Source organism: Leptonychotes weddellii, chromosome 10 (genome assembly GCF_054177405.1).
Source record: "Leptonychotes weddellii isolate Sample4059 chromosome 10, ASM5417740v2, whole genome shotgun sequence".
Taxonomy (NCBI): Eukaryota; Metazoa; Chordata; class Mammalia; order Carnivora; family Phocidae; genus Leptonychotes; species Leptonychotes weddellii.
Window position 1 is genome coordinate 12,245,433 of NC_138378.1, and position 24,453 is coordinate 12,269,885.

General features: G+C 48.2%; 1 protein-coding gene and 1 long non-coding RNA gene across 20 annotated transcripts in view; one reads left to right on the top strand and one right to left on the bottom strand.

Annotated features, from left to right (window-relative positions):
- ZMYND8 (zinc finger MYND-type containing 8) overlaps positions 1-24,453 on the top strand; it is a 124,201-nt gene that overhangs the window by 79,091 nt on the left and 20,657 nt on the right. For 12 of the 19 annotated variants that reach the window (XM_081832621.1, XM_081832623.1, XM_081832620.1 and 9 more), the window contains 5 exons: positions 3,115-3,255; positions 12,965-13,117; positions 16,016-16,525; positions 21,246-21,617; positions 23,531-23,721. In XM_081832621.1, coding sequence (XP_081688747.1) covers positions 3,115-3,255; positions 12,965-13,117; positions 16,016-16,525; positions 21,246-21,617; positions 23,531-23,721 — 1,367 coding nt within the window. The remainder of the gene's footprint in view (positions 1-3,114; positions 3,256-12,964; positions 13,118-16,015; positions 16,526-21,245; positions 21,618-23,530; positions 23,722-24,453) is intronic. The other 7 variants (XM_081832633.1, XM_081832631.1, XM_081832634.1 and 4 more) reach the window with 2 other exon arrangements.
- On the bottom strand, positions 3,249-9,264 carry LOC115944638 (uncharacterized). Its single transcript, XR_004079168.2, has 3 exons — positions 8,857-9,264; positions 5,511-5,654; positions 3,249-3,385 (listed from the first exon to the last, which is right to left on the bottom strand). It is a non-coding gene; the product is annotated as an uncharacterized LOC115944638 (long non-coding RNA).

Sequence of the window (24,453 nt, forward strand, 5' to 3'; positions counted from 1 at the left end):
AAAGTAATCTCTACATCCAGCATGGGGCTCGAACTCGTAACTCCAAGGTCAAGAGTTGGATGCTCTTCCGACCGAGCCAGCCAGGCGCCCCCGCCTTCCTTACTTTGTTCACGGGAGCTGTTATTATTAAGTCGGGAACTGTAGACTCTTCGTGGTTGAGTTCTGTGTGCAATTGCACGTTTGCATGTGTTGTTATGGTTCACCCTTTCTGGTTAGGCTTTTTTGTTAAAGTGCCTTGCAGTTGCACGCAGTGCTTTGGCTAGTAGAGGACCCTTCCTGCTCTACGTGGTTGCTGGTTTGTGTAGGAGAATACAGTGTGAGAGGCCCTGGTCTTTCATCCTCCCAGAGAGGTTTCAGCCACTTCAAATCTCTTTTGGAAGGAAGTAGGTAGAATACAAGTGAATGAGTAATAAAGAAAATCCCAAGACTAAAGTTTTTTTTTTTTAAAGATTTTATTTATTTATATGACAGAGAGAGACAGCGAGAGCAGGAATACAAGCAGGGGGAGTGGGAGAAGGAGAAGCAGGCTTCCCGCCGAGCAGGGCGCCCGATGCGGGGCTCGATCCCAGGACCCTGGGATCGTGACCTGAGCCGAAGGCAGACGCTTAACGACTGAGCCACCCAGGCGCCCAAGACTAAAGATTTTTTTAATGATTTTTTTTTTTAAAGGTTTTATTTATTTATTTGAGAGAGAGAGAATGAGAGCACATGAGAGGGGGGAGGGTCAGAGGGAGAAGCACACTCCCTGCCGAGCAGGGAGCCCGATGTGGGACTTGATCCCGGGACTCCAGGATCATGACCCGAGCCAAAGGCAGTCGCTTAACCAACTGAGCCACCCAGGCGCCAAGACTAAAGATTTTATTGCTCATATACTTACGTCTTTTGCAGTGCCTTTACCTTTGATACCTTTGATGCTCTCTCTCTCTTTTTTTTTTTTGGTGGGCCAGGTACTTTAGTTCTACTAGTTCTACTTGTTCTTATGGTACCAGGGGTCATAGTAACAGCGCTCGTAACAGCGACTGCCGCTCTCATTGGACAGAATGTTGTGTATCAGGTGTTGGGCCAGGCATTTGTCCATCCTTACAGCAAAATGAAGTTAATTTACTATTTAAAAATAACTTAATTCTCAAAATAATTTCAAGTGTTGATTGAGCCTTTGCTAAGGACCACTTGACGTGGATTAGCGCATCTCATCTCCACCTGCCCTCCTCATTTGCAAGATGAGGTAAAGGATGCCCAGAGACAAGCCCACTTCATCCCTTTGTGGATTTATGAACCTCAGCACTACTGACCTTTGAGACCAAAGATAATTATTTGTTTTGGGGGGCTGTGCTTTATAGGTTGTTGAGCAGCATCCCTGGTCTTCACCTATTAGACGCCAGTGGCACCCTCCCCTCCCCCAGTGGTGACAGCCAAAAATGTCTGCAGACATTACCTAGTGTGTCCTGGATGGCCAAATCACTCCTGGCCAAAAACTACTGGTTTAGATGATTGAAACTAAAGCCCTCGAGGTTAATGGGGAAATAGAAAATACTACTACACTGATAGCAAATAATAATATAGTACTTAACTGATGCCAGGCACTGTTTAGATGCTTATTTGATCATTACAACTTGATGAGGTAGGTACTTTTATCAGTCCCTTTGTATTATGTTATCAACGTCCCTCTTTGAGGCTAGCAGGAAAGGAGATTCACAGACCTCAGGTAGCTTGCCCAAGGACATCTAGCAAGTCAGCTGCAGAGCTGGACTTTAAACCCAGTGTCTGGCTCCCGATACGTGCTTGCAGCTCCCCCTTGTCTGTGCCTGGTCTTTACCCTTCTGTTACATTAAAGCTAGCGTTGGGAGGTCCTGGAACTAGAGCTGAGCAGGTATATGAATTTCACCCATTGGATCCTCACTTTGAGTATCTTCCCATTTGGCAGGTGAGCAAACTGAGGCAAGCATCCACCAAAGTGTCTGAGCACTTTTGAAGTCCCCAGGATGTTCCGATTTGTAACCCCTTTGCCATCAACAGCTTCTCTTAAGGACCAGATCATTGCAAAGTCCATGTTTCTTATGCGTCTGAGGAAGGCTGGCCATTTTGTTGTCTGGCATGAATTTAGTAACAGCACAGTCCCAGTAATGGCAGGCTATTTATTATTATTTTTTTAGTTTTATTTTTTTTAAAGATTTTATTTATTTGACAGCGAGAGGCACAGCAAGAGAGGGAACACAAGCAGGGGGAGTGGGAGAGGGAGAAGCAGGCTTCCCGCGGAGCAGGGAGCCCGATGAGGGGCTCGATCCCAGGACCCTGGGATCATGACCTGAGCTGAAGGCAGACGCTTAACGACTGAGCCACCCAGGCGCCCCAATGGCAGGCTATTTAGGCAAAGGGGCAGGATCTCCCGGAGGCATGGCCTATCTGAACACTCCCATTTTGTCACATGGTGTGGTTTCTGTCCTACCCCCAGCTCAGTGGATGAGGTTCAGGGGAGCAGTATATAGGTAGTTGTAAGGTATTTTTAAAAGACTTGGGCTTAGGTACGGTTCTCTATTCTCCTATAAAAGTTTGGAACATAGTAAGGAGGGAGATAATTGACCAGTGACGCCCTCACTCCATCTGGTGCTGAATTTGGCTTCATTCAGCCTCACAGAACCTTTGAAACGGGAAGCCGGAGATCTCCCAAGGGGTCGACTCGGCCTCTGGCAGGTGCAGTGCCTATGCAGGCCGGCTCCTGCATCTCCCACAAATGGACGGCATGCCATTTGTAAGCCTGGCTCCGGTCTCTGCATCTGGACTGTGGTAGGGGCTGGTTTAATCTCTATTTATTTTGAGATTTACACCCGTGAATGGGCCAAACCAATTTCAGTGGCAGCTTAGCCAATTTGTCTTAGAGCTTTGTGTTTAATAGAATGACTGGGGAGGCCTTCTTCCTTCGAAGCTTTAACGGTTTAACATTTTGGGTAAATCCTGTGCTTGACATAAATGGCCAGCCCTTCCCGCTGCTCCCCATCTGTGGCGCTCTGGGGGCCTTGTTGAAATCAAATACACTTTCTCTCCTCTCCCCCTAAAAAGTTTTATTTATTTATTTATTTGTAAATTCATTTTTTAACAATGAACATACTTTTTCAGCTTCACCAGCCTCTGCAAAGACGGGACAAGCAGGGAGTTTATCCGGCAGCCCGAAAACTTTCTCTCCTCAAGCATCAACACCCATCACGACGAAAACAGACAAAACGTCCACCACTGGAAGCATCCTGAATCTTAACTTGGGTCAGTGGGAATTTTTGGAATTCTCTTTCTGCGGCAACTATGAATATTCTTGCAAGTTGTGATGTCCTCTTTTGTGTGTGGTTCTTGAGCTCTGAACTCTTCTCTCTTTGCAAAATATTTAAAAGGTACACTGGACAAAGATGAAGAGAGATTGGTAAGAGGAGCAAGTAAGGGATTTCCTGGGGCTTGTTGACATGCAAAGTTGTTTCATCTTGAAGTACCTTAGGCTGGTGTTTACAACCATTTCTTGCCCTTGACCCCAGTAACCTGGTTCTTATATATGTGTATTATAGGTTTTTTGTTTGTTTGTTTGTTTGTTTTTTAAAGATTATTTGAGAGAGAGAGCACATGAGCTCGGGGAGGGGCAGAGGGAGAGAGAGAGAATCTCAAGCAGACTCCCCACAGAGCGTGGAGGCCGTCAAGGGGCTTGATCTTATGACCCCAAGACCATGACCTGAGCTGAAATCAAGAGTCGGCCGCTTAACTGAGTCACTCAGGCATCCTATGCGTGTATATATGTTTAATGTTTTATATGCACACACACGTGATGTACGTAAAGTTTTATGAATCAGTATTTACTTTATGTGCAGTATATTTTGATATATTGTTTTTTTAATTCTCTTCTAATTTTTAAAAAAATGCTCGTCTTTATCCCTGACTTAGTAGGTTGTTTTTTTCCCGCCATTGGAGTTCATTTGGTTTTTTAATTTTTAATTTATTTTTAAGAGATTTTATTTATTCAGAGAGATAGAGTGTGTGCACAACTGGGGAGGAGGGGTAGAGGGAAAGGGAGAAGCAGACTCCCCGCTGAGCGGGGAGCCCGACATGGGACTCAATCCCAGGACCCTGAGATCATGACCTGAGCCGAAGGCAGATGCTTAACCGACTGAAACACCCAGGTGCCCCTCATTTGTTTTTTTTTTAAAAGCACTACCTTAGGCAAAAGTCTTCAGAAAAATTATCACAGGAAATGGGAAATACCCATTTGTGAAGTTATTTTATTGATTCATTCCATCATGATCCTTGATTTTTATTGAGCATCTATTACATGCTGTGTGCTCTTTCAGGCATGGGGCAGGGAGTGGTGAGCAAGGGCCCTGCTCTTATGCAGAGCTTGGTTCTAGAAAGTGAAAAACAAATAAGGTAAATAAACAAGACAGTTCACCCCGTGAGAGAAGGTAAAGTGTGCTAACATGATAAGGAGAGAGATACGCAGGATGGGGGTGGTTTGGAAGAGGCTGTGTTTAGGGAAGGCCTCTGTGAGGTAGTATTTAAACCTAGATTTGCCTGACAAGAAAAACCAGCCATCCCTGTATTGGGAGGAAAACATTGTAGGAGGAACTAGAGATTTACAGGCCTTGGGGTAAGGGATGAACTCCCTGTGCTGTAGGAATGACAGGGAGGCCCAGGTGGCCTGTCCCAGTGGGTGAAGGGGAGAAGTTGAGGAGCTGAGGTCCATCAGCCCTGGGACCCGGTGCGGACCCTGGGGCGGACCATGGGGTGCAGCTGTTGGAGCAATGGAGGGATGTGAACTGAGCATTTTAGAAGGACCACGCTGAGTGCCGTGTTGAAAATAGCCTGTCAGCTGTTCTTCCCCAGGGACAGTTCCCTCATTCCCCTCCAGGGGACACTTGGCAATGTCTGGAGACATTTTTGGTTGTCACAGCTGGGAAGGGAGGCTCGAGAATCCAGGGTTTTAGGAAGGGAGGGAGGGGCAGCTCCCTGTGTGGAGTGATGCTCACGTGTGAATTCACAGCCTCTGGAGGCCAGTACTCTCCAGGTTGATCTTGTCCTGCAGTGCCCTTTCAGATGGAGAGATGGAGGTCTGGAGGGGAGGCTGCAGGTGCCCAGGATCGCGGAGCCAGTAGGCCGCAGGGCTGGAGGAAGCCCGTGTCTCCACGGAGCCCAGAGCCTGGCTCGTCCTGGCTCCCCCCTTAGTGCAGCTTGGATGTGGTCCAGCAGGCAGAGTGGTAACTTTTGGGGCCCCAGCTCAGATTGGCTGGTGCGAATTGCTCACTTGCACAAAAGGGGACCCATATGCTCCCTTGGGAAACGTTCATTGATCTCAGCAGTGTGGTTTGCTTTCTCACACCCTCCCTCCACCTCCACACCCCAAAAAGGAACACTGTGCAGAGGCAGTTCTCATGGTCATGTTTTCTCTCTGTCAGTCATGTGTGGTAAGAATAGCTCCTTCCCTAAGCCAGGCGGTCTTGGACATCCTTGTGATGGCTGGGGGGTCTTTTGGTTTGGCTTACCTGTGGTGGCAGTGAAGGACTTCTTCCTGTTGTGTGGGACCTGAGGCTCTCCTGTGCAGAAGCGTCCCCCTCTCCAGCTTCTTCCGTTCTAGGACACACGCCTTGTCAGTAGGAATGAAAGCATTGGGTTGGCATTTCAGTTACCTAACGGGAAGAGGATCAGAGAGGGACCAGTGAAAAGTGTCATGGCTGGGTAGAAGGATCAGACAGTGGAGGGAAGTTCTAAATAATCCTCAAGAGCTTATCTGGGGATGGGGCAGGTGCTTTATATGGGACTTCTTTTTTTTGTTTTTTCTTTTTAAGTAGTCTCCACACCCAGCGTGGAGCCCAGTGGAGGGCTTGAACTCATGACCCTGAGATCAAGACCTGAGCTGAGATCAAGAGTCGGACACTTAACCGACTGAGCCACCCAGGCGCCCCATGGGGCTTTTTTTTATGTCTGGCATCCATGTAACTACTTTGAGCAGACAGAAATGAGACTGCGCTGGGGATGCTGACAACATTATTATATCTAACAAAATGGTATTTCATTAAAAAAAAAAACACAACTGGAAAAGACAAAATTACGTGGAAACCAGGAGTGATTGTTTGGGGGGGGGGTTGGGGGGGAGGGTTTGACTATAAACTACAAAGGGATTCTTTGGCCTTTGACATTGTTCTGCATTCTGTGTGTGGTGGTGGTTACACATATTTATAAGCAGGTGTTAAAACTCCTACAACTGTATTTCCCCCCAGATTTTACTCTCTGTAAATTAAAACTATTAAGAAAATACAACAACCTTCAAGGTGTAGATAACAGCCCCATTTCAATGAGGTAGAAGAAACTGGGGCAGGGGTGCCGGGGTGGCTCAGTCCTTAAGCATCTGCCTTTGGCTCAGGTCATGATCCCAGGGTCCTGGGATCGAGCCCCGCGTCGGGCTCCCTGCTCTGCGGGCGGCCTGCTTCTCCCTCTCCCACTCCCCCTGCTTGTGTTCCCTCTCTCGCTGTGTCTCTCTCTGTCAAATAACTAAAACCTTAAAAAAAAAAAAGAAACTGGGGCACAGGGAAGCAGTTACCTGCCCAGCCAGGATCACCTGTGGTCTGCGGTCATGTTTGGCCTGTGGACTCAGGCCTGTCTGCCTTGTAGTTTATACTCTTAACCACGATATGTGAGCCGGCACGCTGCAAGATGGGGCCGTGTTTGGATGCTGGTGGGCTCTGGACACTGCCTCTGATGCCCTTGTCTAAGTCGGCCTAGCTGTAGGGGTCAGGGGGTAAGGTGACGATTTTGAACAGGTGGTCCCATGGAGGACAGATTGCTTTTCTGAAGGATGAAGCTCCCCCAAGTTGAACCTGTGTTGTCAGACTCTGAACACAGAAATGCAGATTTTTATATGAACTCTCCTGTTTTTAAAAGTCGGCAATCAGTTGCATTAAAAATGAAAACTCTTTTTTGGGCGAAACAAATAAATCCAACCCAAAATACAAAAACCCAGCCCAGTGGGTCATCTGTTGGATTTGTGATTCTTAGAATTAATTTTGGCGCATGACAAAGGGGAAGGCTTTCACAGAAACTGTTTCCTCCCTGCTTGCTAATGTACAGGCCTCTCATTTGCTGTCTCAGGCCTCCTGTCTGCTTTAAAACAAGGAGCCGAAGCCTGGTGGATGGTTACAGCCCCTTTCTGTGACTGTATGGAAAATAAGTCATGAATAAGAACGAGAGAAGGAAGGCCTGATTCTTTTCTTCTAGACTCCCGTTTGCTTCTCTGGGAATCTCGTCTCCTCTTAACACACAGGGTGTTTGCTTTGGGCTGAACAAACACAGCAGTTCAGTGATCCTGTTGGTGACACAAATGTGTCTGGATGCTCAGTCAGAGATGCTGACAGCAATGTGAAGTTGTCAGACCCAGAGTGTTGCTGCATGTTTATTCCTTAGCTGTCACTGATGGGAGGTCTCCTTTCTCTGGATAAAGTGATACCTTGAAGTCAGGCATCCTTTGAGAGCCTGGATGCAACACTGGGGGCCCAGGCTTCCCACAGGTTGCCTTGATTTTTTTTCCTCCCAGTGGGTGAAGTGAGGAAGATCTCTGCGTGGCTTTGATTGATAAGATATATTTGCCAGGGTCTCTGGTCTGGATGATATTGTTCCCTCGAAGGAGCCACCATTTTGTAGCTCCTGGAAGTCCATCCATTATAGTCACCCAGCAGCTTTTGAACAAAGGAAATCTATTTCTTTTGTTTTTCTTTTCCCCTTGAGAGAGGGAGCTCGTGAGAGGGGGTAGTTTGGGGGGTGTGCAGAGGGAAAGGGAGAAGGAGAATCCCAAGCAGCCCAGAGCCTGATGCGGGGCTCGATATCATGACCCTGAGATCATGACCTGAGCCAAAATCAGGAGTGGGACAATTAACCGACTGAGCCACCCAGGCACTCCAAGAAATCTATTATTTTTTTTAATTGAAGACGTGCTTATATTTTCTTGAAAAAGTTTATTTTAACGAGTCATGAAGGCACACGGTAAGAGAAATTTCAAAGGACAGAAAGATGTTTAATGAAAAGCCAGCCTGTCCATAATCTCTGATCACCTGCCCCTCCCAACAAGTGACCATGGTTACCTCTTTTTAGTTTCTTGGAGAGCTCTTCTATATATACACCAGGAGTTTTCAACCTGGGTGATTTTTGTTTGGCAGTCTCTGGAGATGTTGTTATTATTATTACTTTTAAAGATTTTATTTATTTGACAGTGAGAGCGAGAGAGGGAACACAAGCAGGGGGAGCGGGAGAGGGAGAAGCAGGCCTCCCGCAGAGCAGGGAGCCCGATGCGGGGCTCAATCCCAGGACCCTGGACCCTCAGATGCTTAACAACTGAGCCACCCAGGCGCCCCTGGAGATGTTATTTTTAAGTAATCTCCACACCCAGTGTGGGGTGTGGAGATCAAGAGCGGCACGCTCCACCGACAGAGCCAGCCGGGCACGCCCCTAGTGACATTTTCATGGTCACACCTGGGATATGGGTGCCCACTGGCGCCTGGTGGGTAGGGGCCAGCAAGGCGCTGGCCATCCTACAATGCACAGGATAGCCCCCAGCCTCCCACCTCCTTACCCGCCCCCGCAAAGACTTATCCAGCCCCAAATACCGATAGTGCCAACATTGAGAAACCCCAAGAACACATATATTCAGATCTGTGCTCCACTTCCTTCTTTTCTCCCCACACCAAAGCTAACGCGTTCTGCCAATTGTTATCTTCGTTTTCATTAAACAGGTTAGCCAACCTTTTGTGCTTTTCCAGAACAGCACATAAAGGTCTGCGACGGTTTTATTGGAGCAGCCGTATTTTGTTGCACTTCAAGATGAAGTGTTGACTTATTTACCTGGGCACCTTCTGTATTGGCTCTAGGTTGTTTTGGTGTTGAAAACAGCTGCAGTGAAGATCCTTTTGGCCCACATGGGAGCGTAGCTGTAGGATGAGTTCCTAGAAGTAGAATCTCCGGTCAGAGGCCGTGTGCGGTTGACGTTTTGAGAGATACTGCCAAATTGCCCTCTAAAGGGATGCTTCTGATTTATGCTCCCTCCAGAAATGTAAGATCGTGTCTCTTTCTCTAGCGTTGGTATTTTTTTTCATCCCTGGTTTCCATTTATAGCCTAAGCTGTCTTCATATCAGCAGAAAAGTTCAAAATGTTGGCAGCAAAGGTGGATTCTGAAGACATTCCCGATATAGAAGGGCAAGGGTAGAAGTAGTCCCGATAAGCCACTATTAGCTAAACGAGAAAGAAGCTCTTCTTTCTCCCTGTGGAGGAGAGGGAAACTCAAAACGCAGCTGAAAATTAGAGAAAGTTAATTAGATTTGGCTAAACTCCTGAAGGTCTGCTCCCAGGGACCTGATCCCCGTCCCCTCCTGGCTTCCGGTGGTTTCTTGTTAGAATAAACATTAATGTAGGTTATTGACCGGAGAAACCTTAACTGTAAAATGAGGTGCTTTACGTTCTTTTCATTCCTCTTGATAATGAGTATTTCAGAGTTCAGCCTTTTTAGGCTACAGTTAAGAGATGGCATTTACTGTTAGACACATAGTTACGCACACACAGAGGAGTGTTCCGGCGAGGTGTCGGTCTCTCTTAATGAACCCTAGGTTTAGAAGGTTAACACAGATATACAAAGGTTAAGGCAAATCAGGAGGAGTTTTCTTTTTTTGGTTTTCTTAAAGATTTATTTATCTTAGAGTGCGCATGAGCGGTGGGGAGGGGCAGAGGAAGGGGGAGAGAAGCAGACTCCTCGTTGAACATGGAGCCTGACTTGGGGCTCGATCTCACAACCCTGAGATCATGACCTGAGTCTTAACTGACTGAGCCATCCAGGCGCCCCAGGAGGAGTTTTTTTTACTCACATAGAAGATTGGACTAATACAGGCATTCTCAGCCTTAGCTGCCAGTTAGAATCATCTTGGGTACTTTTTTAAAAATCTTACTATTTTTTTTTAAGTAGGCTCCATGCCCAATGGGAGGCTTGAACTCGTGACCCTGAGATCAGGAGTCACATGCTCAACCGACTGAGCCAGCCTGGCGGCCTTTCAGGGGCACTTTATTTATTTATTTATTTTTTCCAAAGATTTTATTTATTTATTTGACAGAGAGAGACACAGTGAGAGAGGGAACACAAGCAGGGGGAGTGGCAGAGGGAAAAGCAGGCTCCCCACGGAGGAGGGAGCCCGATGCGGGGCTCGATCCCAGGACCCCGAGATCATGACCTGAGCCAAAGGCAGCCACCCAGCCAACTGAGCCACCCAGGCACCCCTGTCAGGGGTACTTTAAAGGGCCAGTGTCCAGACCTTCCCCTAGGCCATTTAATTCACATTCTCTGGGAGGGGGACCAAGGCATTGGGATTTTTTTTTTTTTTTTTTTTTAAACTCTATAGGCGATTTCATTGTGCAGCCCAGATTAGCAGTCGGTGCATTAGAAATGGGGATGGTAAATTTTATGGCCTTTGGACCAAATCTAGCCCCCCCACCTCTTTTTGTAAATAAAGTTTCATTGGAACACAGTGTCATCAATTTGTTTACATATATATGGCCACTTTGGCAGCAGAGCCTATATGGCCTGCAGAGCCCAATTTACTCTCTAGTGTTTTACAGAAAAAGTTTGTTGGCTCCTGGTAGAGTAGATGGTGTTTTGTTTTTTTTTTTGGTAACTGCTGTGTGGAACATTATTGAGGACACCGATGGAAAGTGGTTTTGTGAGATACTTCTTTGACAACTTTATACTTGAAAGGCTGCCTTTCCCCTTAGGAATCCAGCCCGCTTTCTCATTTCTGAAAGCGGAAGTTATGAGACAGGCTTCATATCCTTCCCCCCCTTTCCTGTCATGTCTGCAGCTTAACTGTTGAAACCTTAAGTCCTCCTCGTCCTGCTCTTGAATTGGAGGTTTCTTTTTTCTTTCGGTTTCCCTGGTCCTCTTCCTCCTCCTTTTTCACCTTGCTGTTTTTTTTAAATATTTTTTTTTTTAAAGATTTTTATTTATTTATTTGACAGAGAGAGAGACAGCGAGAGAGGGAACACAAGCAAGGGGGAGTGGGAGAGGGAGAAGCAGGCCTCCCGCCAAGCAGGGAGCCCGACATGGGGCTCAATCCCAGGACCCTGGGATCATGACCCGAGCCGAAGGCAGATGCTTAACCGACTGAGCCACCCAGGCGCCCCTCACCTTGCTGTTTTATTACTGTTTCACTCTGTGTGTTCTCTTTGTAAGGTGCTTCTCGGGTGAATTTGCATGAAGATTCTTTCCCCCATTCCGAAGTGCTTGTGCCTTTACCCCATCCTCTCTGTGAGCATGTCCAGTCCTGTACACACATACGCACACGGATGCTCACGCACGTGGACACACACACTCCCAGGTTGATAATGATTTTAGAGCCTTAGAGACCTTTCTCACAGGACAAGGATGGTATTTGCTTGCTGTAAGCAACTCACACCCGGAATCTCCCTGAGGGCTGCCACCCCCCCCCCCCCCCGAGTATGTTTTTGGGAAAGGGCCCTTCCTAATCTTACCTTGGTGGGGACCTCATTATGGTGATAAATCATCGTGGAACCGTTCATTGCTCTGGTTAGCTGCGAGTGGGCTGGGTGGGGCTCTTGGGAGGCTGCCTCCCTCCAGTCGCTTTAAAGGAACAAATCTCTAGGTATGCAGGGTGAGAGACTGCCCTGTTCCTGGGCGAAGGGGAAGGTGTGTGGGTCATGTTGGAAAATGGAAACGAGAAGAGAGTGAAGGTTTTGAGCAGCCCTCGTAGTCCAGCCCTCAGACTATACCCTGGTGTCTTGCACAGCCTGCTGGTTGGAGGTGGCACTTGGAGTGGGGTAGCAGGGAAGTGGAGGACATCTGAGAGTGAGCTCCTGGGTGAGGGCAGCAGGCTCAGAGGTGACTTCTTGTCTTTGTCCTTGATGGATGCCACATGCTTTCCAGTTGTTTTTCTGGGATCGGCCAGGGCAGGGCGTGTACCCCGCATTTTCTGCTTGGGGTCGTTTGGAGAGGGAGGGGACACGCCAGAGGATGGCAGGCAGGGTGGCTGAAAGTGCTCCCTGCCTGTGAAGTCTCATTGCATTCTGGGACTGTGCAGACACCTTCGTTTTGTCCCTTTCTTCTGTTTCGGGGGGTACTAGAGGAGGTGGGGAAGGAATTCAAGCAATGCAAGCTCACAGACCCTTGGAATCTGATCTAGTTGGTCATATAAGGAGCCCATGGCCGAAGTGGGGAGGGCAGCCGGACCCCTGGCCCTGAATCCTCCGTCAGAGGCCTTTGCCTGGGACTAGGGTGAGGAGCTTGCACCGTATCTGAGCGAGAAGACACAGGTTGAATATCCAGGGCTAATCTGTTCACCTGTCTTCAGATGGATGCCTGGGCCAAAAGGAGGAGGTCTGCCTCTCTGGCATTCGCCGGCCTTTTCTGACTTGAGCTCCAGTCTCGGTCGACTAGGAACAAAAAGTGAAGTCTGTGGTAAATGAGGAATTGGGCCTCCAGTTACGTGTGTGTGCTCTGGGGTGGGCTTGTGGGGGGGAGGCGCTCAGGGTCTCTTGGGTACAAGCCCTCTCTGATCTCAGCCTGTGTTAAAAAACACACTCTGGCCAGGCTCGATGTGACTTTGCTGATAGTGAGATTGAATATATTACTGTAACCTTAGGCTTTCGAGCTCCCTAATGACGCGGAGTTCCACAGACAACCATCTGGCTGGATTGTGCATTTTAAATATTGAAAGCCACCCAGGCGACTGTTCAGCAGACTGGGTAAATCTGCCAAATGTGTTCGCGGGCTATTATCTCCAAATCAGCCCGTCATCGAGCAGATGATGTTGTTGGGACAAACAGTAAGAAGGTTTGAGGTTTCTCTCCCCGCCGTGTTCTAGAGCGCGTGTTTGCGAGAAGGAAGCTAAGCGGTGAGTGTTGCCTGTTCCTCCGGCCAGCGCCTGCTTGACGAGGGGTGACCGTGTCTTCCAGATCGGAGCAAGGCCGAGATGGACCTGAAGGAGCTGAGCGAGTCGGTCCAGCAGCAGACGGCGCCTGTTCCTCTCATCTCCCCTAAGCGGCAGATTCGCAGCAGGTTCCAGCTAAATCTCGACAAGACCATAGAGAGTTGCAAAGCACAATTAGGTATGTCCTTTGGTTTGCTCGCCCAGGCACTGTCACCACCATCACCGTTAACTCTTTGTAGGGTCACGGCCCGAATGAAGCCAGAGTTGGACCTTAGCTGCTGTTAGCAGCTGCTTGACCTTGGCCTTGTGTGTGCTACTAAAGTATAGCTCCACTCAGGGCAGAATGTTTCAGATTTGCTAGTTAGTGGTTCAGAAGAGTTCTTTGTGGGGTTTTTTGTTTGTTTGTTTAAGATTATTTATTTGAGGGAGAGAAATCACAAGTGCGGGCGAGGGGCAGAGGGCGAGGGAGAAGCCGACTCCCTGCTGAGCAGGGAGCCCGATGCGGGGCTCGATCCCCGGACCCTGAGATCATGACCTGAGCCAAAGGCAGATGCTTAACCAACTGAGCCACCCATGCGCCCCTAGAAGGGTTCTTTGAATTCCACCCAGCTTATTCTCTGGTTGTGGCAGCCTGCAGACTTGAGGTGCAGGTGGTAGGGGATTTTGAAAGTGGAAGGATCCTCCTGAGTTTGCCCCTGTGCTCCCTGTCCGTGCACGTCAGGTTCCTACTGTCAGGATCAAGTGTGTTCCACACATGTCCAACACAAACTCTTCTGCTGCGGCCTGAGCCCTTCCCACCTGGCACACGTGTCCTGCTTCTATACCTGTTGCCTCCCTTCCTCTTCCCTGTGCTGCCTGCCTTCACACTGCCTACCTAAATCCTTTCCCTAAGGCTGAGCTCCGGCATCACCTCCTCCAGGAAGTCTCTTCTGATTGCCCTCCCCTCCCCATCTGCCACCTCCTGTGGCACTTTACTGCTTGGAAGCATCCGCAGTCTCTGTGTTGGGAGAGGGGTTCCCTCTGGACTGGAAGCTAGACTGGAAGCTCCTAGAGGACAGGGAGGTTGCCTTATAAGCATTTATGTTCTCCACGGTACTTGGTCTTGTGTACATAGTAGATGCTCTGGAATATTTGTTGACGAAGTAAACAAAGCCAGGAGGGTGTTTGCAGAGAAGTAGGGGATGGCTGGCCTCAGGAGAGAGAGCCACACCAGGGTGAGGTTTACAGTGTCTGGGTTCCCTGGGCCTTGGGATGAGTAAGCTGTAGTCAGGAGTCATCCAGAAGGGCCAGAGGAGGACATTCCTTGTTGGATTTTCTGTTTGGTTAGGACTTTGAATGGCATGGCTGAAATTTTGCAGGCCATTTAAATAAGCACCTTGGGTCCTTCCATGCAGCTGGTCTAACTCCTCGATTTATTATTAATGTTAATAAGAATTTTAATATTTCTGTTTACCGACTGTTTCCTGCATACCTTGCACTGTACTGTGCACGGTGCATAGATTGTCCTGGGAGGTTGATACCATTATCAGTCCCATTTTGCAGATGAAGAAACTGAGGCTTAGAGAGAGCTAGGTCACTAGTTCAGTGTCACACAGTGAATAAAAGTGCAAGAGCAAGATTTGAATTCATGGCCTTTGGGCTCTGGTATCCAAGCCTTTCTTATCACAAATGTGGTCACATTTGTACTTGTGTCTGATTGTTAACTACAGTAGCATAAGCCTTAGGGACCCAGAAGTTATACCAGATCTGAGTTTCTGTATTTTGGCTTCTCCTGGTTTGGATTGAGCCCTGGGTGGAGGCATATAATTCTATAATGATTTTGCTGGGCTGCTCATGGTTTTTGTCTGTTTGCAGGTTTCCTTTCAGTGTGTCTGGGTCAGGACAGTGACCTCATTCATAGTGGCCATGGCTCTAGAATGAAGAAGTACAGATTGGGTTTTTCTCATTTCAGCATTTTAGGGTATAGTATTGTTTACCTGCGGCCAGATGCCACTCATTATTGGGAGCAGGACACATAAATGGGTTAAATGGAATATGCTTTTGCCCATTTGTGTGTGTGTGTGTGTGAGAGAGAGAGAGTGAGAAACACCTGCTACGTTGTCATTCTGTCTGGCTTTGGATAGAGATGTGGAGATGCGTGACTTTGTTCTTGACTCCGCTGTCCGTGGAAGAACAGGGCGGACAAGATGGCAGCTCGCCTCTGCATCAGCTCAGGGAGCAGGAGGGAGGGCTGGGCGCTGGGGTCAGCTGGAGGGATGGCGTGTCCCTGAGGGAAGCAGCCAGTGGCTTCGTGGCTCCAGCCAGCCATTGCCTTGTAGGCCTGTGACCCAGAGTGGCCAGATCCTCTGCTCTTTCCACACAAGCCTGCTGTCTTGATTTCTGGGTGAAATTTCCTGACTTGTGAATTGGGCAATATGGTCGTTCTAAGTGAAAAACAAACAAACAACAAAATACCTGCTGGGCCAAGCTCTTGCTTTCTACATAACATTTGTGTGCTGGCCAGATGTGGCTTGTGGGCTGTGAGTTGGCAATCTTTGCTTTAAGGCTTTGGTTTATTTCTTGGAGGCCTGGACACAAAGGGAAAAGGACTTGAATGCTTTGGGAATTCGCAGGAACAGTGCTGGTGGTCCATCAGGAGCCCAGTGTTCTGGCCTTCCCTCTGTCTTGGTTTTCTTTATGTCCTAGGATAAAGTGATTTCTCTGGGCCTCTATTTTCTGATCTGTAAAATGGATCCGTTTTAACAGCTCATCTCTGTTGTTCCCTTCAATCCCTCCCATTCTCTACATCCCAATTAGTTATCAGTGATGCAAAGATGTAGCTCCGGATAAATTTAAAATTTACGTTGTCTGGTCCCTTGTCATCTTTGAATGTCAGTAACTGAAACCCTCTGCAAACCCAAGTTCCATTTGTCAGCTGCAGCTAGCTCACTGGTAACCCCACCAGGCCAGTGTGATGAGATTTGAAATGGTTTTTTTTTTTTTTATTCCAGCATTTGGCGTGGAAAATGTTTGCGTTGTAGGTCCTGCTCTTTATTTTGTGACTACGCCACATGCTGGGTTTTCTCTTTGAATTTAGGCATAAACGAAATCTCAGAAGATGTTTACACGGCCGTAGAGCACAGTGATTCGGAAGATTCCGAGAAGTCTGATAGTAGCGATAGTGAGTATATCAGTGACGATGAGCAGAAGTCCAAGAATGAGCCAGAAGACGCAGAAGACAAAGAGGGTAGTCAGATGGACAAAGAGCCATCGGCTGTCAAAAAAAAGCCCAAACTGGCCAACCCTGTGGAGACTAAGGAGGAGCTGAAAAGCACATCACCAGCCAGCGAGAAAGCTGATCCGGGCTCGGTCAAGGAAAAGGCAAGCCCCCAGCCTGAGAAGGACTTTTCAGAAAAAGCGAAAGCCTCCCCTCATCCCACAAAGGATAAACTGAAGGGGAAAGATGAGACCGATTCCCCAACAGTACATTTGGGCCTGGACTCCGATTCAGAAAGTGAACTTGTCATAGATTTAGGAGAAGACCATTCTGGGCGGGAGGGTCGTAAAAATAAGAAGGAACCCAAAGAAACATCTCCCAAGCAGGATGGTAAGTGATCGCACCAGTTTCCGGTTTCTTGATTTGGTTTAGAGTGCCACCTTGCATTTGTATTTCCAGAAGTTATGTGACCCTCCGACGTCACAAAGGGAGGCACCAGAGCGGAGCTTTGATTGGCTCCGGGTCACCTAGCTAAGTCACTGATCAGGCCAGGACTGACTTCCCCTGGGGCCTGCCTGCCTTTCATCTGCTTAGTACCCAACGTGGTTGATTCTGGTCCCAGAAAAGTAAAAAACGGTAGGTGTTTCTAGCAGCAAGGTCATTTTTAGCCGAAGCACCTGCTTTCCCAATAGGCTCACTCATTTCTCTCAAGTGTTTGTCAACGTTTAGACATGTGACAAGGTTGATATTGTTAGAAAAGTTCAATTCAAAGATCTTGAGGAGTTCAGCTCCCTTTCTTCCCTTCATGCTGCCCAGGCACCTCCCCAGTGCATTTTCTTACTGGAATTAGGAGACCACTTAGGGAGGTGGTACCAGAATGCCGAGCGCTCCTTGGGGCGTTGGATGGCGGGCACTTGAATTGGTGTTCCACCACATATGTGTTTCACTGACACACTGTTGACATTTTGTGCAGAGTAATACTTTATATCCTGTGCACTGGGGAATGTTTAATAGCATCCTGGGCCTCTACCCACCGGATGCCAGGAGCATCTGCCCAGTTGTGGCTGTGAGAGATGTCTTGACGTTGCCATTGGTTCCCTGGGAGGCAAGATCTCCTCCAGAAGGAAAGTGTGCATGATGGGAAAGGTGTCCTTCCCATGGACAAAACAGTCAGCACATTTTCCAGTTGGTTTTGGCAAGTGGGTATGAAGGGATTCCAACATGCCCAAGAAAGATATAATTGAAGAGTTAATTAAGGGCCCAGGAAAAACATTGCCTAAGGACAAACTGGAGGTTATAGCCACAGAACTTTATGTACTCTGTGAGTACCCGAAGGAATAGTCAGGCTTGATTTTTGACCATGCCCAACTGTTGACAGGAGCGGACTTCTCAGCCAAATTCTTGAGTAAGATGTGATTCTGAGTCTGGCTGCTTAGAGCAAGTCGGGGATGGGCCTTGAGAATCTTCTTTGTCCTTGTCCACCTGGGATGCTATGGAACCTCCGTTGTTAGGGAGCGAGAATTCTTGTAGTTCTTCAGAAGAGGATGGAATGTCTCTGAATGGTGCAGTGGAGGGAGAAAGAGAAGCAGTTGAGTGGGGCAGGGAGGATAGACTAGCACACCATTCCCGGGTCACTTTAGATTTACGGATGGCCTCTGAAAAATCAGATGATGGGTTGTGGATTGGGATTTGAGGCAGATGTGGCAGAAAACAATAGGGGAGTAGCATTTATTCCATGAGGTTTATGGGGATATTTCGGTACAGGCATGGCAGTGCTCCTATGAATGATACAGTTACATTGTTCCTTATTTTCTGGAACATATCTTTGGATGGATTGGTTTTATGCCTCTTCCCCTTCCAGAAAGAATCTGGAACAGATTGACAGTATTTGACCATGAAACAAAATGTAAATAAAGTCTGTAAAAGATGAAAGTAGAATAGTAAGCGGTCTGGGAAAGTTTATGCACAGAAATATGTTCTAGCCTTCAGAGTTAGCATAGTTGGGCTTTCATTTTGGCTGTGAGCTTCCTAGCAGTCAAAGCAACAAGGGAATTACAGTCCCTTAAAGGATCTCCTATTTTTCCAAAAAAAACCAAAACCAAACCAAAACAAAACAAAACAAAAAAACCCAGTTGAGACACAGCTCTTCCTTGCACTGATGTCTGAAGGAAATATGTCTGGGAGACCCCAAGTGTGTGGTGTATGTAATTAAGCTGAAGATGATTCTTTTTTTTTAAAAGATTTTATTTATCCATTTGCCAGAGAGAGACACAGCAAGAGAGGGAACACAAGCAGGGGGAGTGGGAGAGGGCCCACGGAGCAGGGAGCCCGATGCGGAGCTCGATCCCAGCACCCTGGGATCATGACCTGAGCTGAAGGCAGACGCCTAACGACTGAGCCACCGAGGCGCCCCAAGCTGAAGATGATCCTAAAACATAATTCAGATAGGGCATCGTCCCAGGGGTTGGGACAAAGACCTGCCAGTCTTAAATTTAGAGCCCCTTGGTGGTTGTTTGGGTCTTGAAGAATCAGCTTTGTATCATACTCTGCAGTAGAGCCATTTTTTTCAACGTTGTGTTTTCACTTACGAGTTTATTAAGTGAAGGGCATTTTACAGTGTGCCTTCAGTTCACCTTCAGCTGGGAATGCAGCTTATGTGTAGAATTTGGAGCCTTAGGTAGCAAAACTGCTTTCTAGCTGGTGATCTCAGAATCGAGGCAAAGAGAGAGCTTCCATAGAGACCTTGCTGTGCTTACCTTACAACATCAGTAATTTCCATCCTTCTTTTAGAAAGCCTACCCTTTAGGTACTAGACATTGACCAGACTCTAGAATCAGTAGGTTAATAAGTAGGGGCAGGTTCTGCAATGGTGGCCCTTAAGAGATTCCCCCTTTTCTGGGCTACATAGGTGATTTGATTATACATTCCAAAATTCTAGGACAAATGGAATTTCCTATGGCCTCTTTTTTTCCCTTCTGTAAACTGCTAGAATCTTCTAGAAATCAAAATATTTTAGTGTCTAAGTAGTAACCCCAAAGGGTGCCTCGGGCCTAGAATCTTTTTGGATTGCACACTCCAGGTTTTTATTTGGAACAGAGAGCCATCCATGGCCACTGTAGAGCAGCAACCCATCTGCGAAGCCAGCTGTTTGTTTCTGCAAATCAGTAGCGAGAGGAGGACCTACTGTCTGAGGAGAGGGGCTAGGCTTGGTCCTCAACAGTAACGGGATATTTTTTGGTCACCTGGGAGGAAAGGGAGGCAGGTAAAGTGCTTCTGCAGGTTAGAAACCCTTCCGGGGGACCACCCTGGTAAACCGCTCCTAGAAAACCTGGGTTCAAAGCCCCCTCTCCACCTGCAAGGTGCAGGGGCTGTATCCAGTGTCTGGTGCGTCATATCATCCCGGGGAAAGATCAGGGCTCATCACTGCATGGAGAGCTCCCCTTCCAGCTCCACCTGCGCCCTTGCCTATGAACTTGGGGGGGCCCAGAGGAGCAGGAGGGCAGAGGAGGGCTAGGCAGATGTGATGACCAACAAGAAATTCCCCCGCACCAGAGTCAGGAAAGTCAGCTTGTTTGTTTTTTTTTCTCTCTCATTCTCCTTGACTTCCTAAAATCCAGTGTACTGAAAATCCTCCCTAGCATAATCAAGATCAGGTCTTTTCCGGGTTACATAAATCTAAAAGAACAGACATAATCCTCCTTCAAAGTTGCTTATGTCAAGGTACATTGTCTCCCACATGGGTGCTGACTTGTACCCGTGTTTTGGGTGTGATCCACGGGCATCCTTTCGGTGGGGGGGGGAGGCAGACCCACCCCACTGGTGGCTGGGACCTCTGCAGTGATACCTGACCCCACCCCCTTTACAGATGAGCGCGACGGGGCCACCCCTTCTGGGCTGCTCAGTGCTTCTGGCTCTAACCCGCCTTCCCGCCACTCCTCACTGCCTACTCTCACTGACCGAAATGCTGCCTGTTCCTAAACACGTCTTGGCTGATGCTCTCACCCCCCAAACTCTCAATTTTGCCTGTTGAAATCCTACCCCTCCACCACACCCGCCCCCTCCCAGAAGACCGACTCTGGAAGGCAGCCTTTTCCAAATTTGTCATTCACAGTTCATTAGTTTGGCCATTCCCAAGTCCTGCTTGTATAATTCTTGACTTTATGTTTTTATTTAAAGCAACTTACGCTTTACAAAAGAATTAAGCTCATTTTAGATGTAGATTTGACCACCGCACAAGAGGTAAACCAGTATTGCCTGATAAAAGGTGGCAGCGGGAATACAGTCAGAGTAAAAGCAAGGCGTATACTGACCATGGTGAGCACTCAGTAATATGTAAGCATTGTCGAATCACGATATCGTACACCTGCAACAAATAGAACACTGTGTGTTCACTGTATTGGAATTAAAATAAAAAAAAACCATAATAAAACAATAACAGCAACAACCATAGCAACAAAAGCAAGTCTCCTGACTTAGAGAGCAATACCATTGTGTTGGGAAGGTTCTGGCTATGGGGTCGAATTCCCTTTAGTGTGAGGTGTCAAGGCCGTTAGCAGCTCACTGGGACTTTGTCCCGGAGGGTGTCAGAGGTCAAGGGAGACTTTCTTTCTGGGTGACTTCATGGTGTTCAGTGCTTTGGCCTTTGGGAAGTCACCTGATGCTTGGGAGTACATGTTCCCTAGTCGAAGGGATGGTCTTCACCTCTGGATCGACTTTGGCTGGGTCTTCCACAAAGTGCTTACCTGGCTCCAACTATAAAACAAACCATGTGCAGTCATTTTGTTCATCCAGTCATTGGTGGGCAGCTTGAGGGCAGGGGCTGGGTCTAGTTCAGCCCATTTTCCCCAGAGGCCCCTATAGGAGTCTCAGATGTGGGCAAGTGCCCACAAGAAACGGCCGACACTCTGAGGAAGATGTGCAGAGGCAGACTGTGTGCCTAAGGTGAGATGTGCTCCTCCACCGGGGGGTCCTTGCCCTGCTGAGTTTGTTCGGCATTCGTGGCTGGCCTTGCTCCGTTTGACCCGGAACGTGCTGGCGTAGACAGACGCTGCGGGCCAGCCTGAGTCCAATCTCCACTTTTTGTCTGTTTGTTTTCATGCATCGGCTTTAGTTGTAGGTAAAGCTCCGCCATCCACCACAGCGGGCAGCCAGTCCCCGCCTGAAACTCCGCTCCTCACCCGCTCCTCCTCCCAAACTCCCACGGCCGGTGTCACGGCCACCACCAGCACCACGTCCACCGTCACGGCCCCGGCCACCGCCGCCGCCACCACGGGAAGCCCGGTGAAAAAGCAGAGGCCGCTTTTACCGAAGGAGACTGCCCCGGCCGTGCAGCGGGTCGTGTGGAACTCGTCAAGTAAGTTTCAAACGTCTTCCCAAAAGTGGCACATGCAGAAGATACAGCGCCAGCAGCAGAACCAGCAGCAGAACCAGCAGCCTCAGTCTTCCCAGGGGACGAGATATCAGACCAGACAGGCTGTGAAAGGTACCACGCCCCCTTCTGTTCAACGTGGCGCCCACTCCCTTCTTGCCACATCGACAGGAGAGACAGAATTGTTTTCTTTCTTTTTCTTTTTTTTTTTTTTTTCAGTTCCTTTTTGTTTCGTGGCCGTCGTATCTTGAAGACCTCACGCATCCCATGTGGCATTATTTTTAAAGATTGTTTTGCGACTTGTTTTTTCACTTTTATTTATTTTTTTTTCCCTCCGTTGTTAGAAACAAGACGTGCATATAGGCTTCTTCGGAATGGGGTAAAATATTTGCCCCGCAATCTGTTGTCTTGACCGAACTTCCATTTCATTCTTCACCCTTTCTCAGCGGCCACTGTTAACCGTAAAACCTTTTTTATGCATGTATGCATATATATTTACGTATATATGACTCTCCATACAAATAGTACTTTTTTTTTTTTTCCTTTTTTTAAAACATAAAAATGGTACCATACTTGCTTTTTTATTTTTCTTCTTCTTTTTTTTTTTTTACCCATCAGCATGTTTTGGAGGTTCATCCATGTTAGTTATCTATCTACGTTATTCTTTTGGACTGCTGCATAGTATTCCACAGTTGATTTAAATCAAGTATTCCCCTGCTGATGAGCATTTAGATTGCTCCCAGTTTTTTTCTGTTGTAAGCAGTGCTGCAATGAATACCTTTGTGTAAGTTTTCTTGTGCCCACCCCTGAACCTCTTGGCATTATTTCAGGAAGAGGGCAGTGTGAGGAGTTGGTAGCAAAGGGTACCTTAATCACTAGGGATTAGCCACCTCCAGAAGAACAGCCAGCATCACGCACCAGTGGCTGAAGTGGCTTGATCTGGTGCTGCTCAGATGAGTACCTGTCGGCCCATCTTTTGTGAGCGCTGATGCTGATCTTGTCCCGCAGGGAAGCCCGCCATCTAGATCCTTGGAGGTTGGGGTCTTCGGTTGAAACTCTCACATACTGAGTGCACCCTAGTGAGTAGAGCTGTAAAGAGCTGCAGCTATGGGTTGAAAGGTAGCCAGGTCTTGAACAGCCCCAAAGAACCCATGGAAGACGGTGGGAAGGAGGACTGACAGATTGGTCAGGCACAGTGGGGGCGCAGCTGGAGTGCTCTTGGAATTTAAAGAGCTAGTGGGGCAGGAGTGAATCTAGGATATTTGAGATTGGGATGACTATAGTTCCAGTTTTTCTGTGTTCGTACCCTGTAAGAATTATGAGGTTCCCCAGGGGAACTTAGGTGCTGTCAAGAAGAGGCCCATTGATGGTATGGTTCTCAGTTTCCAGATTGTCTTGTGTCAAAGACAGACAAAGCTGGATACTAGTGAAAGGGGTAAGGACTGGTTTGAATCAGTATCTGTTATTACGATAGGGAGAAAAAAGTCCAGCATGAACTGACGTTAATCCCAATTTCTACAGAGGTGACTGGGTGTTTTAAAGGGAGAAGGGGCGCGGAGGTAGGGAAGGGGTTGAGTGGGCACTCCAGTAGAGTCAGGGACATGAAATTTGACAAAGAATGGGAAGTGGGGGGGTTGGTTCATGTGAAACCCACGTGGGGTTGCTAACTGATGCTTCTTGAAGTTAGGTTCTTACCCTCCCGTAGAGACTGGGAGACAGGGGCCATAGGGTATTGGCTGGAACAAATAGTAAATTCATTTGGCAGCCTCTTCCTAGGGGTGCGGTCTTGAGCTTTCAGAAACCATGTTATTGTTTACACAAGGCTTTACGGGCCAAGCTTGAGGCATCATCCCAGAAAAGGCTGAGAGGGTCCTGGCCAGAGTCTGGTCAAGGGGAGAATGTCTGTCACTTGAACGTAGACATGCTCAAAGGGTGTATGTCAGGGACTTCACTCCCTCTGCGCAGCTTCATGCTGGGTCGGGCCTTTCCCGTGACAGTGGGGTGACCAGGACGCTTTGCTTTCCCAGCTGTGCAGCAGAAGGAGATCACGCAGAGCCCATCCACCTCCACCATCACCCTGGTGACCAGCACTCAGTCGTCGCCCCTGGTCACCAGCTCAGGGTCCACGAGCACCCTTGCATCCTCAGTCAGCGCAGACCTGCCCATCGCCACTGCTTCCGCTGACGTCGCTGCGGACATTGCCAAGTACACTAGCAAAGTGAGTGCCAGTAGCATCCGGGGGTGGGGGTGGGGGCTCAGACGACCCGCTTCCTGATGGGAGCCAGAAGGATCTTGACCTTGCAGGCTTTCCAGGGTGCTTCGGAGGGGAGACCCTGTTTTTCTTGAGGCTCTCCAAGCCCACATTCTTCCATTTGGGTCTCAAGTTGGATCCAAGCAGAGAAATCTAGAATGCACTGCATCTTATTCTGAGGGCTTTGATGCTAAAGTCAGTATACAGTGGGAAAATGACATGGCGTCAGAATTACCCTTCAGAATTCATGGCACTCATCGAGACGGTTTCCTTAAGCGCTGGGACGAGTTACTGTTCCGTCAGTTAATAACAGACCAAGGGGTTGGTTTGCATCTAGAAGCCATGTGGAACAAAGGGACAGAATCGTAAGCGTGAGATGTGTAAGGTACGACGCTCACATCTAGGTTTTTCCAGGAACCAAGATGGCCTAGGGAGTAGTGGCATCCCTCCCGATGCGCCCACCCTCGGGGGCATGGTGGCAGGAATCCCCTCGGTGGGTTCATTTGTGGGTGTTCTCTCCTGCAGGCTCTTTCTCTGAATTTGCCAGGTGCTTCTGTGCTCACTGTTGAATTCAGGTGGATACATCCTGCAGCTCTTCTCACCGTCCCGTGAGCGTGCTCTGGCGTTTTTGTGCGGGTCCGTGTGACACGCTGCTTCATAGCAGAATAACCACCAGAATGTCAGCTCCACGAGAGCAGT